General features: G+C 37.8%; 1 protein-coding gene across 4 annotated transcripts in view; it reads right to left on the reverse strand.

The window, feature by feature from the left end:
- TAOK3 (TAO kinase 3) overlaps window positions 1–15,330 on the reverse strand; it is a 183,414-nt gene that overhangs the window by 20,298 nt on the left and 147,786 nt on the right. For 3 of the 4 annotated variants that reach the window (XM_065903878.1, XM_065903877.1, XM_065903879.1), the window contains 3 exons: window positions 14,351–14,485; window positions 6,217–6,453; window positions 3,860–3,988 (listed from right to left, as the gene is read on the reverse strand). In XM_065903878.1, the coding sequence (XP_065759950.1) occupies window positions 3,860–3,988; window positions 6,217–6,453; window positions 14,351–14,485 (501 nt within the window). Of the gene's footprint in view, window positions 1–3,859; window positions 3,989–6,216; window positions 6,454–14,350; window positions 14,486–14,726; window positions 15,030–15,330 lie in introns of those variants that run through there. The other variant, XM_065903880.1, reaches the window with a different exon arrangement.

The following is a 15,330-nucleotide window of genomic DNA, read 5'->3' on the forward strand; positions in this document are numbered from 1 at the left end:
AACATGGTGCAGTTAAGGAACTGAGAGACGGTCAGGGCAGGTAGTACAGTGTGACATGAAATGAAGCTGGACAGGTAGGCAGGACCACTGGAAGTCTTACAGGCCAAGTTAAGGATACTGAGCCTTAGCACAGGAGAAGTGGATTTTATATATATGTGGGGGTGTCATAATGAGATGTATTTCAAAAAGATGACTCTGACTGCTATGTGGAAAACAGAATGAAGGAGGCAAGAGTGTGTCCATGGAGACAGCTAGGAAGCTATCACAAAGTCCAGGTGAGAGATAATCATAGCTTGGACAAAGGAGGTGGTGACAAGATGGAGAGAAGTAGGCAGATGTCACAGACGGGAGGTAATGCTGCAAATGTCACTAGTTTGAATTTTAGGAAAAAGCATTCTTCATTTGGTATTAGAGGGTAAATAATAAACCCACCTATATTTCCAAAAGAACAAAATACATAATTGTTTTAGATCATATGGGTGAAGGGAAGAAAGCAGTAAATCAGAACAGGTAAGAAGATGTTAGTCTATGGGGAAATTAAGAAGATCTCTTTTAGAGAAAGTATTGGGCATTCTTTGTTCATACTATTCACACCTACAAGCTGGACCTTTAATATCTGGTTAACTATTCAGTTGAAATCTTTTATTGCTATACCTATTTTACTTAAGTTTTGTGACGTGGACATCACATACTGTTTAGATTGTTTTTGCACTCAGCTAAGAAGTCTTTGTCAGACTTTATATTTTTGGGCTCCAAAATCACTGCAGATGGTGACTGCAGCCATGAAATCAAAAGACGCTTACTCCTTGGAAGGAAAGTTATGACCAACCTAGATAGCATATTAAAAAGCAGAGACATTACTTTGCCAACAAAGGTCCATCTAGTCAAGGCTATGGTTTTTCCAGTGGCCATGTATGGATGTGAGAGTTGGACTGTGAAGAAAGCTGAGCACTGAAGAATTGATGCTTTTGAACTGTGGTGTTGGAGAAGACTCTTGAAGAGTCCCTTGGACTGAAAGGAGATCCAATCAGTCCATCCTAAAGATCAGTCCCGGGTGTTCATTGGAAGGACTGATGCTGAAGCTGAAACTCCAATACTTTGGCACCTCATACGAAGAGTTGACTCATTTGAAAAGACCCTGATGCTGGGAGGGATTGGGGGCAGGAGGAGAAGGGGATGACAGAGGATGAGATGGCTGCATGGCATCACTGACTCAATGGACATGAGTCTGAGTGGACTCTGGGAGTTGGTGATGGACAGGGAGGCCTGGCGTGCTGTGATTCATGGTGTCGCAAAGAGTTGGACACGACTGAGAGACTGAACTGAACTGAACTGAAGAAGTCTGTGTAAATCAACTTTCAATTTTCCTGTTCCAGTGAAATCTCAAGTGAAATATTATAATCAACAAGAGCAAGAGCTATTTCCATCATGGAGTAAGCTGGGATCACAACAGGAAGGCTGGTGGACTCATTTCTAGATGCTGTGACTTCAGTACTAGGTTTGGCATTAACCACTATATTGCACATCCAAACTGAAATATGATCATAAAAATTCACTTCAAAATCAAGAATAAATTATTTCTGGGTCATCCATCATTCTGGATTACCCAGACCCCAGTTATCTATCAACAGTAGGGATAATGGAGATTGTTCTGTCATCTCAAGGATGATACCTTTTATTTTATTTTTTTTAGGATCATACCTTTTATATCGATATTTAAGCATACATGACATTTTCTTTTTCCAAAGATTTTTTTTTTTGATGTGGACCATTTTTAGAGTCTTTATTGAATCTGTTACAATATGCTTCTGTTTTTTTTTTTTTTTTTAATGTTTTGGTTTTTTGACCGAGAGGTATGTGGGATCTTAGCTTCCCTACCAGGGATAGAACCTTCTACACTAAAAGGCAAAGTCTTAACCAGTGGACCACCAGGGAAGTCCCTGCCATTTTCAACAGTCTGAACTAAGCTTTACTTCATAAGGAGTAATACTAGATTTGCATAGAGAAAGTCTTATTATAGAGGCTGTCTTAAATTGGGTGTAGGTTTGTTTTTTTTTTCATGAGAATGTGAAGGACTTGTACACTTAGACCTGTGGTCTTTAGCACTCATAAATCTGAGTATGGTGAACCCAAAATAGCTCTATGCCTGAGGACTGAGTGGGGACTCTCGAACGCTGTTCTGTGGGAGAATCTTCTAAAAATGGGGTTCATACAAAGCTTCAAATACCTTAGTGGTACAAATGCTCAAAATGGAGGCTGCAGCCATAAAGTATGGCTTCTAGAACATGAGAAAACACATGGAGCTATAAGTAAAAATCTATCTGCAGTTGAGAAAATTCCAAAATTTCTTATTGAAAAATCAAGGTTATCTCTGTGATCTAGTAACATCTATTAGGATATAATAATTCAGATCAAGAAATAACTAAGAGGAAATGGAGAGCATGTAAACCTTTTTGGTTGGGCTATTTCTCTCCATAGCCTGGTTTTCCAGACCTTACAGTGTCAGAGATGATTCTCATTCTGGTAGTGCAGGTCAGATAGAAATTTCTGTCAGTTCCAACAATTATACCAGTGACCTATCCGGGCAGAGCACTTGCTTTTAGTTCTTGATTAAAAAAGAACTGTTTAAAAAAAAAAAACAACTGAAGAGGAACCTAGCTAACTCTCATATTGTTAATTTGGAATATGTGTCCAAGTGACTGATTTCATATACTAAATCAAATCCCATCTGACTTCTGTTAAGCCTTAATACAATAGTAGTCCACAAGTGAGAAACTAAGTCTTATGAGAAGGAATGTCTATGGAACTGCAGGCAATTCACCTGTAAGTCCTAGTAAAAGGAGAAGTGAAGGCACTCGAGCTTCCAGATCAAACTGCAGTTCCTCAGAGGAACTCTAAGTCCACTAGAGGTCTTCAACCAAATACTAAATAATCAGTCACTCATTGATCAAATATTTCACATGTGCCAGGCACAGGGAAGTAGCGACACAAAGGAAAAAGACATATGATCTTTGCTCTTACTGCTTACTGGCTAGTAGGGTAAAACAGCTCAAATAATCATGTATCTATATATAGATACCTATAAAATAGAAAATTAGTGTTATAACACCAGAGGTACCTATCTTGGTCAAGGCAGTCAAGGGAAGGTTTTCCTGGGGAAGTGAAATTTAAGTTATGGTACTAATAAACAATCCTTAGTCTTACAAGGAGGTTGGAAAGGGATTGGGAGTGGGGATGGGGATGGGGAGAGTCTTTGGTGAAAGAAAGAGTGTGAGCAAAGACTGTGGAGATGGGCAGCGCTGGATACATTTGAGGACCCAAAGATGACCACTGTGGCAGGAGTAGTGCTGAGTTGGAATGGGTTAGAGGTGAAGGGAAAGTTGGTGTGAGGTGAGAAGGGAGGCTGGTAGCTGACCACACAGCGACTTCTAGTATTTTGATCAATGAGCAAATACAAATGAAAGAGCAATGAGAAGTCAATAAATATTATAATCATGAAGTGATATAATGAAACTTATGTTTTGAAAAGATCACTGGCTGACATGTGGAGAATAAACCAGAAGTAGGCAAGAATGGTTTAGAGTGAAACCAATGGTTCCTAAAGTGGTCCTGGACAAGCACCATGAGCATCACATGGGAATTTGTTAGGAATGAACATTTCAAACTTCACCCCAGACCCACTGAATCAGAACATCTAGTAGTGGGTTAGCAATCTGTTTTAATAATCACTTCAGGTGATTATACTGGAAAGTTTGAGCATTAATGGGTTATGATATTGTTCACAATGTAAGATGAATTGATTTTAAGTTCTAGCCATTCAAATGGCAACTTGATGACTACAAAATAATGGTATGCTTACCTCTTTTATTTTTTCCTTACAAATCTTATACTGCTTCTTCTGACTTTCTAAGAAAGTTGTCAAGTCTTTCTTTTGCTGGGCCAAGATCTGTTGCTGGAACTTCTTCTCATCCGCTGCAGCTACCTTTGCCTGATAAAATAACAAATATAATATAAGATGAATTGTTCTTAACACAGAATTCAGCTGTCTATTCTCCAATGCATTCAAAGAGTGCAAAAGTAATGAATAGTATAATTTTTTTGAACACATAATTTATTAAACACAGAAAAGGAAATACCTGTTTTGATTCTCTAGTATCTTAAAACAAACAAAAAAATTTTAAAACTTTTACCATCAAAAAATACATTCCCAATTATGGGAAAAACATGAAGGTAAACCGTAAATGTGTTTTATTGGACACATACATAAAATAAATGGGATGAAATAAGGACCAAGGATTATAATGAGAACTCTTCATTATATTGTTGGTGGCCCAAGGGCTAAATTATAAAATAGAGAAATAACCATGACTGGCCAGTTTTGTTTTTTTTTTCCCCCCAAGAATTTAACTCTCTAATTGGTTATTTCAACTATCAGATTTCTGAATGAGGTCATCTTTAGTATAACAGGCAAAAACGAATGACTTTTTGTTTTCTGAAGGATCTGCTATAATCCACAATAGTTGGATATTAGGACATTTTGAGGACTCCTAGATGGATAGAAAATAGACTAGTCTTTGGCCATATAAGCCTGAATGCGCCCAATCTCATCTGATCTTGGAAGCTAAGCAGAGTCAGGCCTGGTTAGTACTTGGAAGGGAAAAAACAGAGCAAATAAAAGATAACCCAACCAATACTGGCTCCTGAAAGTGACCAAATCTAAGCTTAAGGGAACCATAGGTGAAGCACACGTGTAAGATGATATACTTAGAGAACAGAGGCGGAAGTATGCTTCTTGGTTCTTTCTATGAATCTTTTCACTTTTATCTTCTATTATGAATAGTTTTTCCATTATGAGCAATTTTTTCCACATATTTACCCAATCTAATTCCCAATAAAGACTGACTGGTTTATTTAATCAATATTACCCATTTGGGCAGAGGTTTTCATGACACACTGCCTCTAGATTGATGGCTGTTTGGGGGAATGCTCCTACAATTCTGATGATTCCTCTCATGTAGAGAGAGAGAGAGCTAGTGAGCCTGATTACTGAAGCACCCCTGACACCCTGTCCCCAGTCACTCCATCCCCAGAGAGCACAAATTCACCCCTGCTTTCCCACACTATGTAACTAAATAAGTCTTATCAGGGTGGGAAAGGCAACTGGTTTAGTACTGCCAGTGCCTGGGTGGGTGAGTCTGTTTAATTTTGTTTGAGATTGTTCGGCCCATTTCCGTTCAGATATAAATCACTTCTCTAATATTTACTGGTAATAAAGTGATATTTTGACTATCTGTATTACCCTCCTGTCTTTAAAATATATATATTCATTTATTTATTATAAATATTATTTATTTATTTATTATAAATATTTATTTATGTGGCTGTGTCAGGTCTTAAGTTGTGGCATGTGGGAGCTTTAGTTGCAGCACGTGGGATCTAGTTCCCTGACCAGGGATTGAACCTGGGTCCGTTGCACTGGGAGCATGGAGTCTTAGTCAATGGACCACCAGGGTAATCCCCCATCTTGTCTGTTTTGAAAATTAGTTTAGAACCTGGATGGGGAAGAAAGATGTTCATAGAAGACCCAACAGTAGCCAGATCAACTATTTGCTGCCATTGGTCAGGTGCCCATTCGTAGGCCAATCACCACTAAAAGGGACTATTTGTAGAGCACTTTTCTTTTGAAGAGGACTGTGGGTGAGGCAAGCACAGTAACAGACCTGAAAGGTACAAGTTTCCATAGGATAGAAGCAGCTTGTTTCTTTTTATTTGTATCACACCTCCATCAGGGAACTGATGCTCAGAATACATTTGAATAGACAAGGATGCAATATATACTTTCAATTACTATTTGAACTTTTAATGGCAAATTTAAGTAGCCTCATAAAACCTGGACCCCCTGGAGAAGGAAATGGCAACCCACTCCAGTATTCTTGCCTGGAAAAGTCCATGGACAGAGAAGTCTGGTGGGCTGCAGTCCATGATGTTACATGACTGAGCATGTGTGCATGAGGGTGGAGGGGGATGGGTTGGTAGCAATAAAGTGGTAGAACCAAAAAAAAAAAAAAAAAAAAGAAACCTGGACCCCCTTCCCCAAAGCAACCCGTTCCTCCATCACCAAAAAGCACATCACGCCTGCCTCCTGCTCAAGGGATGTGGCTGACCGGGATAGGTTTGGCTTGGCTGTGGCACGAGGGCATGAGTATGTATACTGACCTCCTTTTCTATGATAGCCACTTGCTTCTTGGCCAGCTTCTCCAGCTCGATGGACGAGTTGTTGGCATGCGTCTCCACCTCCTTCTGTAGCTTGAGGCGGTGCTCGTCCATCTCAGCCTTCAACTTGTTCTCCAGGGCGATCAGCTGCTTCTGGTGCTGGCGCCGCATCCGCTTATAACCTGACATCTGTTCCCGCAACTCGTTCTCCTGCTCATGCTCATGGATCTGTCGTGTAACCTGATTTGGGTTGGGGAACAGAACTCAGGTTACCAGATTCGTGGAAGAGGAATGTTCAGGCAAAGCAGAAGAACCCTCTGTTAGAATATTATTTATCATCGTCAACATCAATTGAATTATTATTTCCTGAACACTCACATGTTCCAGGCACTGTGTTGGATCATCTCTAATCCTACAAACCATCTCATTCACTCATTCATTCTATTCACTCATGAAGTATTGTTACCACCACCATTTTATAGATGAAGAAATTGAGACTTAAGGAAATTAATGTATCCATTCAGCCAAATATATCCACATAGTTTTGACATATAACAATATATATCCTCATGGTCATATAGCTAATAAAGATTAGAGCTGGGATGCAGACCCATTTCTATCTGATTTCAGAAATAGCACGTGCTATTTCCACTACACCAGCATCTTTCAACCTCAGCACTACTGACAATGAGCCAGATAATTCTTGGTTATGAGAGGCTGTCTTGTGCATTGTAGGATGTTTAGCAGCATCCCTGGCTGACCCAACAGATGCCAGTAGCATGTCCCAAGTCAAGACAGTATTAAAAATGTCTGTAGACATTGCCAAATGTCCCCTGGTGGGCATCTCTCTCTGGTTGGGAGGCACTGCACTATAGCATACTGATTATTTGTTTCTTTTTAAAGATCACGTCTCTAACAGTCATTTTAAATATCCTTTTAAAATAGTTTGAATGAGATTTATTTCTGATTCTTAACATGAACTGAGTGAGAGTGAGAGCAAGCTCTTTCCTTTTAAATTATCTATCTCCTTCCTCCCCTTCCCCACATAAGAGATATTAACAAATATAAACACTCACTTGCTCTCTGAGGAGAAAAGATTCCTGTAATTTTGGGATGGCTATTTTTCTTAGTAATTTTTCCTTAACCCATTCTCAAGTGACTATCCAACAAACTAAAAATTGCAAGTGTAAATTTCAGTATCTCTTGTTTCTATTAAACCTTTTCTGATTTTCCAGTCCTTTCTTCAATTTACAGCCCCTCATTATTGTCTTGTTAAAAGTCTCTGGTCACTTCCCTCTAATCTTCCCTAGTTTAGTAGAAAGTCTTAATCACATAATTATAACTTTAATTTTGTTTTACACTATATAATTCAGTCATTCCAGTCTACTACTATAAGACACTTCTCCCCAGCCTAACCCGCAGACAAGTTTTACTGGAAATTTTCATACTGTTCTTAATTCTCTCTACTGTTTTCATTTAATGGGTCAAAGTACATTTTGTACAAAGGACAGTTTGTTTCTTTGCTCTTTTTAGAAGGTATCCCTGCATTCTTGACTGAGTCCTTATTATCAAGAGAGTGCTGTTCTGTAACTGGATAGCATTATCAAAGTACACCATTAAACAGAAGGCAAACTCTGAAATCTTTCCAGTTGAATCTAACACTAGGTTTCTCATATTCATTTTTCTTTTCTAAAGGACAACACTCTTTAAGAATAAAGAATAAGAGCGGAAGATGTTTTAAGACCAAAAAACAAACAAAAAAGCAGGATAACATCACCAAAGAGGCACCTGACACTTTAAAGAAAATAATCTGTTGTGCCATCATTATTTTTTTTTAACATGTACCTATTTCATGATAAAAGGAAGAATTAGTTTGAAATATGTGTACATGTTTCACTTTTTTGTGTCTTTCTGAAGTTCAATTATAGAGGAAAAAAATTCCAATCAACTGAAAGGATACCATTTAGTTCTTTTCATGTTCACTTCTTTTTCAGACAAATATGGCAGTAAAGTGTCTGTTTCGGGGTAAAGAGTTTGAGACATGTTTCACACATAAATTTTTTTTTTTCTTATTTGATCATCCCTTCCTTAATCAAATTCTCAAAGTTGAGACGTGGCACACTCTACATACAGCCATCATGACACATTTAAAACTTGCCAGCACACTGTGTGACTGGCTTGTGGTCAATAAAATATTCTCAGGATGGCCACTTCCCTAAACCAGGCAGCCTCAAGATAAAATGGAAATGAGTTGTGTCAAGAACATTTTCTATCCTAATTGGTGGGTGAGTCCCTGTGAAGAAAGTGGTCTTACCACATACCAGATCATATAAGCAAGTGGCAGAGACAAATTACAAGCTCACCATGTTATCATTGTACATCACTGAATGTCAGGGGAGACATTTTGCTTGTAAATGCGAATGCATCTCGTAATTTGCATAATCACTTTCTTAAACTCCTAATGTCACCTTTCATTTGTTACAACCATAATTTCTAAATTTCAAAGTAATTGTCTTTTCAGGTACATTTAGAGATACAGAGTTTTAGAGTTCCATGCTCAAGCTAGATAGATGAATTTAAATAAAAGTATAATGATATTTCATTTATCAAGTCTAACATGAAATACATTAAACTATATTATTATAGTTATGTATTAAGTATGTTTTAAGTTTATAATTTGTGTTTTACGAATAACACTCTCTAGTCAACAATTAAAAATAGCTCATAACTTTAATCATGCGTTATGGTTTACACAATGTGCTTTCACATGTAATTTATTTCTTTAATTTTCATAAAGCCTGGGATTTGAACTGTCCTAGGTTCTTGAATTGACTGAGGAAATTCATATCACCAAGGCAGAGAAGAAATGATACTTTCTGTTATGAAGTAATGGAGGGAACCAAACACCCAAAAGAGTGACAGCTGGAAAGAAAGGTAAGTCTAAACTACAAACTGAATAACTCTGAAGATTTGAAAAAGTTATCAAAATGTAATTGACTGGTTTTTACAATGATAGCCTCAAAAATGTGATCAACGAAAAATGGGTAGTATCATCCTACTATACTAAATAGGTTTCTGGGAGATAAATCTCATTCCATCCCTCCCTAAATAACTGATCTTGGGCAAATTACATAAATTCTTTAAGTCTAACAATATCTTCATTTGTAATGGGGAATAACACTTGTGCCTAGCAAGGTGTCTGACACATAGGAGATGTTGAATATATGTTGGTTCCCTTCTTCTGCCAAACTAAGAGTAATTTTTTTTCTCCTCAGGATTTCTGGTGATGGAGACACAGTATAGAGGTGAATCCAAATTTGCTGTGTGACACAGAGCCCAACCCGGTCACTCTGACAGCCCGGAGGGGTGGGTAGGGCGGGAGGCGGCAGGAAGGCTCAGGAGGGAGGGGAAGCACGTGTGCCCATGGATGATTCACGCTGATGCACGGCAGAAGCCAGCACAGTAATATAAAGCGGTTATCTTCTAAAAAATGAAAAAAAAGAAGTGGATCCAAGAGAAAGGACAAATTTAACAATAAAACTGTACCTGTATCCAGGTTGTAGATTATAAGTATATATAATTTCTGACTCTGAATTAGCTATTTCATGTATCTGGAATAATATATAAAAATAAAAAACCATAAATGAAGACTGAACTTTTTTCAGAAAGTTTCTGTACTTCTGTACTACCCTACTTATTCCAGCAAAATTTGGCCCTAAAACAAACCACTTCATCCTAAGTGTACTTTATGCCTATCCCAAGTACAGAACATTGCTCTAGGAGGCTAATAAACAACTTACCAAAGATAAAAGAGGAGTATGGTGGCTGATAATGTTACCCTCTTAAGAGATCAAAGCCAACTTACAAGATTAATTATGTGGAAGAATCAAAATAACATATATAATAAAACTGGCCACTTCAGCACTTAAAACAAATGAACTTTATAGCAAGTTCTTAAAAAGAATAGAATGAGTCACATACTGGCATCAGAAATTTGTCATTCCACTCTTTATAACACCTAGGGAAAAAAATGTTTCAAATTCATACTAAAGTAATAACTGATCACAGGAAATTCTGCCTTATACAGAAAAACTGACATGAGGAGCTTTGAAATGCACACTTATAAATCCAAATTCTCCTGTGATAAGAGGACTAGAAGAGACTTCATTCATTCATTCATTCAACACTTTTATTGAGAGACTATGATCATGTGAGTTGGGCGGTAGCACAAGTGAAAAATAGTATCAGCAATGATCTTAGTGAGATTAAAAAACCAAGAAAAAGGAAAAGAGGAGATATGCAATATTTTGATAAGCAGCCTCTGGTACATTTATGCTGAGGTTCTAGTATTTTTATGCTTGTCTATCAAACTCATTCAGGTATACAATTTCACAGTCAGCTCAATGATTAGGTTGCATTTTTAAAAATCAACTGAAGATTTCATTTTTATATGAGCTTTTCTATTGAATCTGGTAAAACCAAAGTAAAAGAATCTATATTTAAATGGATAGAACAATAATCATTTTTCTCTTACATGCTCTCCTGGAGGTAAGAAATTAAGAGTTTCATGCCCCTCTCCCTAATTTGCATTCTAACATAAATCCACACATATAGCAAGACCACTGCATTCTAGTGAGAATTCCTTTACAAGGCCAGACAGAGGCTGAACTAACTTATAGAATGGCCTTGGTACTCTCTACAGTAACATCTACTTGGGAACTGCCAGGGACCCAGGACCTTATGAAATTTTAAGAAATGACATCAGATGTAACAACAACTGAAAACACACGCATGGGTCACTAATCTAATTAAAATATTACGGCCTCCATTCACCAATAATAAAAACTCAAGGAAAGCACATCTCAAGAGTCCAAGAAGTCAGATGAGTAATTCTGAAGAACTATATAAATAACTCCTTTCTTCAGATAACAAATCAGCCCAGTATGAACTTTCTTACAGAAAAAGAAAAAGAAAGGATAAAAGAGATTCTATTAAATGTCCTTCCTTCTAATTTTTCAATATAAGGTGAATAACCTCTGCTCTTAAATTACATACATACATATATATGTATATATATCTGTATAGTTTCTTTAGAGTTTACTCTGGCATCAAGGTCCTTTGTTACAAACATAATTGTGCAACAGTCCATGATAATGTAAAAAAAAAAATCTCAGTTTTAAGGTGCCAAAATAATAAAAATATCTAGTAGTAAAAGCCTGTAGTCCCTGGCTTAATATATTTGTCAACAGCCCCATTCAAAAGCACAATGTAGAAAGAAATGCTAAGGGGAAAAACCACAGAGCTAGGCCTCTTAAAAGTTTATGCAGAAGAGGCAGGCTGACAAAACAAATTTGAGGAATTGCAATTACTTTTTTTTTTATCAGTTTGCAAGTCTCTTTAAAACAGACATCACTCATTTATCTAGTAACTGAAAAACTAATTTCTAAATTCTTTTTCTTTTTGCTGTTCACTTTTAGATCACTCTATGGCTTGCTAACACTTCTGCTAGAATGTTATAAAGAAAGAGTAAGATCAAAATAAATAAACCAGTATAGTATTTTTACTAACCATGAGAAGTGAAGTTTCCACAGTGACTTGATTATTTAAACCCCAGTCTTTCATTTTTCCATGATCTTATTCTTACTTTTATGTCATTTTAAGGAATTTTAGACTTTCTCATTTGCGTAGGGATCCAATAAGGTGTGAGATAAGTTTTTAAAAATTAGATACTTCCTTTTGATGTTCTAGTATCCTGATTTATATATTCCTATTGGAATTAGCCTTTAAAATAATATAATGGATAGCAGAACTGTAGTAATCGATAATATACATTAAAATATCCATACTAATAGTTAGATTGTCCAAAATGGGACAAGGGACAACTCAACACCATACTACTTTTCCCTTCATTAATTTTTTTCTCTCTAAAATCCATTAAATACAAATACCACTGAACTCTAATAAACTTGCATCAATCCCACTTTGACTTCCAAATGATCACATTTGCAGAAGATTTTACACATAAACCAACTTATTCTGTGACTACAGAAACAGCCTATCAGCCACTCTGTCTTTAACTTAATGCAGGTGCAAGGGCCTTCTAGCAAATCAAAAGTCCATCAGATAGACTGATCCCAGCTGTTCTCTGAATGGGCACTAGGAAGTCTGCAGGATTCAGAAGGGTTCCTAAGGACTCTGCCTGTGGCCCTGAGATGGCCTAGTAGGGAAGCAGCTTTCATCATCCACAGAGAGGGAGACTGATGGCTGATGTACACACAGAGTAGCCCTGGGTGAGTCCACAAATGCAAGTGTGAGATCATTCTGGCATGACAGTAGTGATCTTCCTTGGCGGCAGGAGAGGTCATGAATATATGATGTGGGAATGAGGGTGTGGCAAGTTGACAGAAGAGAACCTGTCCCAGAGAGGGAAAACCCACAATGTCTGCCTCAAATATTCAAAACCTGCTTATGGGGCTCTGAATCTCGAAGGCTGTTCATTTCTCCTCTCATTTCAACATGCATGAGTATGGATAAAGGTACAAGTCTCACAAGAGTCAGTGGTAAGTAGTCATATTCCAAACATACCATATTTCTTCTTTTATCATGTATCATGGTATGAAGGTATTTATTCTTTAATAATTTCATGATACTTTATTTAGACTCAAAGCATGTTTTAGAGTTGGCTTAAACAATCATTAGCAAATATAGAGTGGACATTTTAAGATCTCCATTACACAGTACAGCATGCATTTAAAATGAAAAATTGCTCACTGAAGAGAATGCAAGAAACTTCTATACAAAGGAACTTAAAGGCAGGCTTATTTATAAGCAGCCTAAATTAAATTGCTTGCTTTTAGACAGCAGCAGGCATATCAATATGTAGGTGCTTTAACTTCCATTTTCCTTATATTTTGGGTTTTTCAAAATTACAATCCATTATCAATCTCAAAGATAAATGAAGCCTTTTAAAACACTTGAGAAATAAAAGTGGAAATCAAATTTTAAAAATAGGACAAGAAAAAAATCATCATTTCTGGGTCGGCCTCGGATGATGTCATCATAGGTTCTAAATGTAATAGCTGGGCAGCGTACACTAACTCTTCCTGCCCATGTGACCTCTAACATCAATTCAGGCAAAACAACTAATATTTCAATAATTTTTTTGGCTGAGAAGTGAGATTTGGAAGCAAAAGATTAAAGAGAGTTTAGAGTGCCAAGGATGAAACGATGTGAGTGTGTGTGTGTGTGTGTGTATGTGTGTGTGTGTGTGTGTGTGTGTGACTGTGAGTGCGCACGCGCACGCGTGGGGGGGCCAAGGGGAGGAGGCATGAAAACTAACTCTTCCAGCACACACCCCTTTTGCTACTACAAGGGCATCCAGCAATCACATTTGCAATAGTAAAAATGCTGAAGGATCCTACAGTATCTTTGCTCCCACAACCATCCCGACCCTCTCTTACAAAGCCCTTCTTGCTCTACGGGTGCCAGGAAATTCTTCAGGGGTTAAATGGGGAAGTGCAGCCACTACCATTGTTGCAATAAATAAATGAATGAACCAGAACGAACCGGCAATCCATCCCTGGGAACCAAGTATCTTATTTCCTACAATTATATACGTTAGCCAGCAACCATATATATATATATATATATATATATATATTTAAATTGTTTTATCTTTTGATGTGTGTGTACACATTATAAACACACATGCATCTATACAAAAAGGAGAATAGTGCCCTGCATACACACACATCCAATACCTTTAAAATATTTTTTTAGCATTATTATTTCAATGAAAAGATAAACAGCTTTTACAAAACTGGATACATTAGCAACTTCATCTCAAAGGCCTTTTATTTTGCACACACAGCATATATAAATACACACACACACACACACACACACACACACACAAAGGGTTTTTTTTCCCATGCCATAGACAATGCTAAAATATCTGAGATCAGGTTGCTATGCCAACAGATTTTTTCTAAAATGAATAAAATTATTAGGAGGGAGAAAACATTCTTGACTCCTTTCCTCCCATCTATGAAGCCGAGAGAGGCTCAGGGAGGGCGAGAGGCTGCCAGATGGGGAGGAGGGGAAGGAAGGGAAGGTGGGTAGAGGGGTGTTTGCTTACCAAAGATGCTGATTTGATCGTGGCAAAGCGCTCTCTGTTCCGGTAGTGGAGGGCCTGGCTCTGAACTGACTGGGTAGGCCGCGGCTCAGGCCTGGGATCGCCGTGGCCCGCCTCATCCCTTATGAATACATGATCCTGCAGAAATGGATAAAAACAAGGAGAAAGTCCAGCTGTGCTCTTTCCTCGCCGGCTGCCTCTCTCTCACCCCTCTTTCTGCACAAGCACTGCTGTTTGAAATGCATAGTTTAGCTCTCTGCTAGTCCCCGCAGCTCCCACGGTACAAAATGAATAAGCAACACATTGCAGCCTTCAGTTAGGAATGTCAGCTGATCGCTAGTGGGATGCCTTCTGAATCCCTGGCAGGCTTTTTCTTTACCTCCAGAATTACATATATGCAAAAGAAAAAAAGAATAGAAAAAACAAGGTAATGTACAGACTCCTTAGAACAGTTTGCTTAAAACGCTGTAACCAAATAATTCCTTTAAAAATGTCATGTCCATGTCTAGCAAGGAGGATGCTGGTGGCTTTTAACATAAAAGCGAGCCTCCGCCTCATTCCCTTGAAAGATCTGCTTTCTCAATTTAATTTTATTTGAAATCTGTTCGGTAGGATCATCGTTCTGCCTAGAACCAGTGTAGGCTTGTGCTGAACTGCCTCTCTATCTTGTGCTGGGAAGATTCGGCAGTCACTGAGGGATCCTGCTTTCCAGTCATGATCGTACACAGTTCTAGCACCTTCTCTCTACAGCTTCTGAAAGGATTTTTTTTTTAGATTTAAAGAGACAGGCATACAATTTTAACCAAATGATACTTTCACAAATTCTTCCTCAACTCTGTGTCGGTATGGTCACAAGAGTGAGTATAGCTGGAATTTAATGCCCTTGACTGATTTAATCAAGTCTGTGCTTCTTGGCGGGCAGACATGATTAATCTTATTGTAATGCCCAGTGAAAAATAACATTCCCTGGAAGGATAATAATG

Source organism: Muntiacus reevesi, chromosome 13, assembly GCF_963930625.1.
Source record: "Muntiacus reevesi chromosome 13, mMunRee1.1, whole genome shotgun sequence".
Lineage (NCBI taxonomy): Eukaryota > Metazoa > Chordata > Mammalia > Artiodactyla > Cervidae > Muntiacus > Muntiacus reevesi.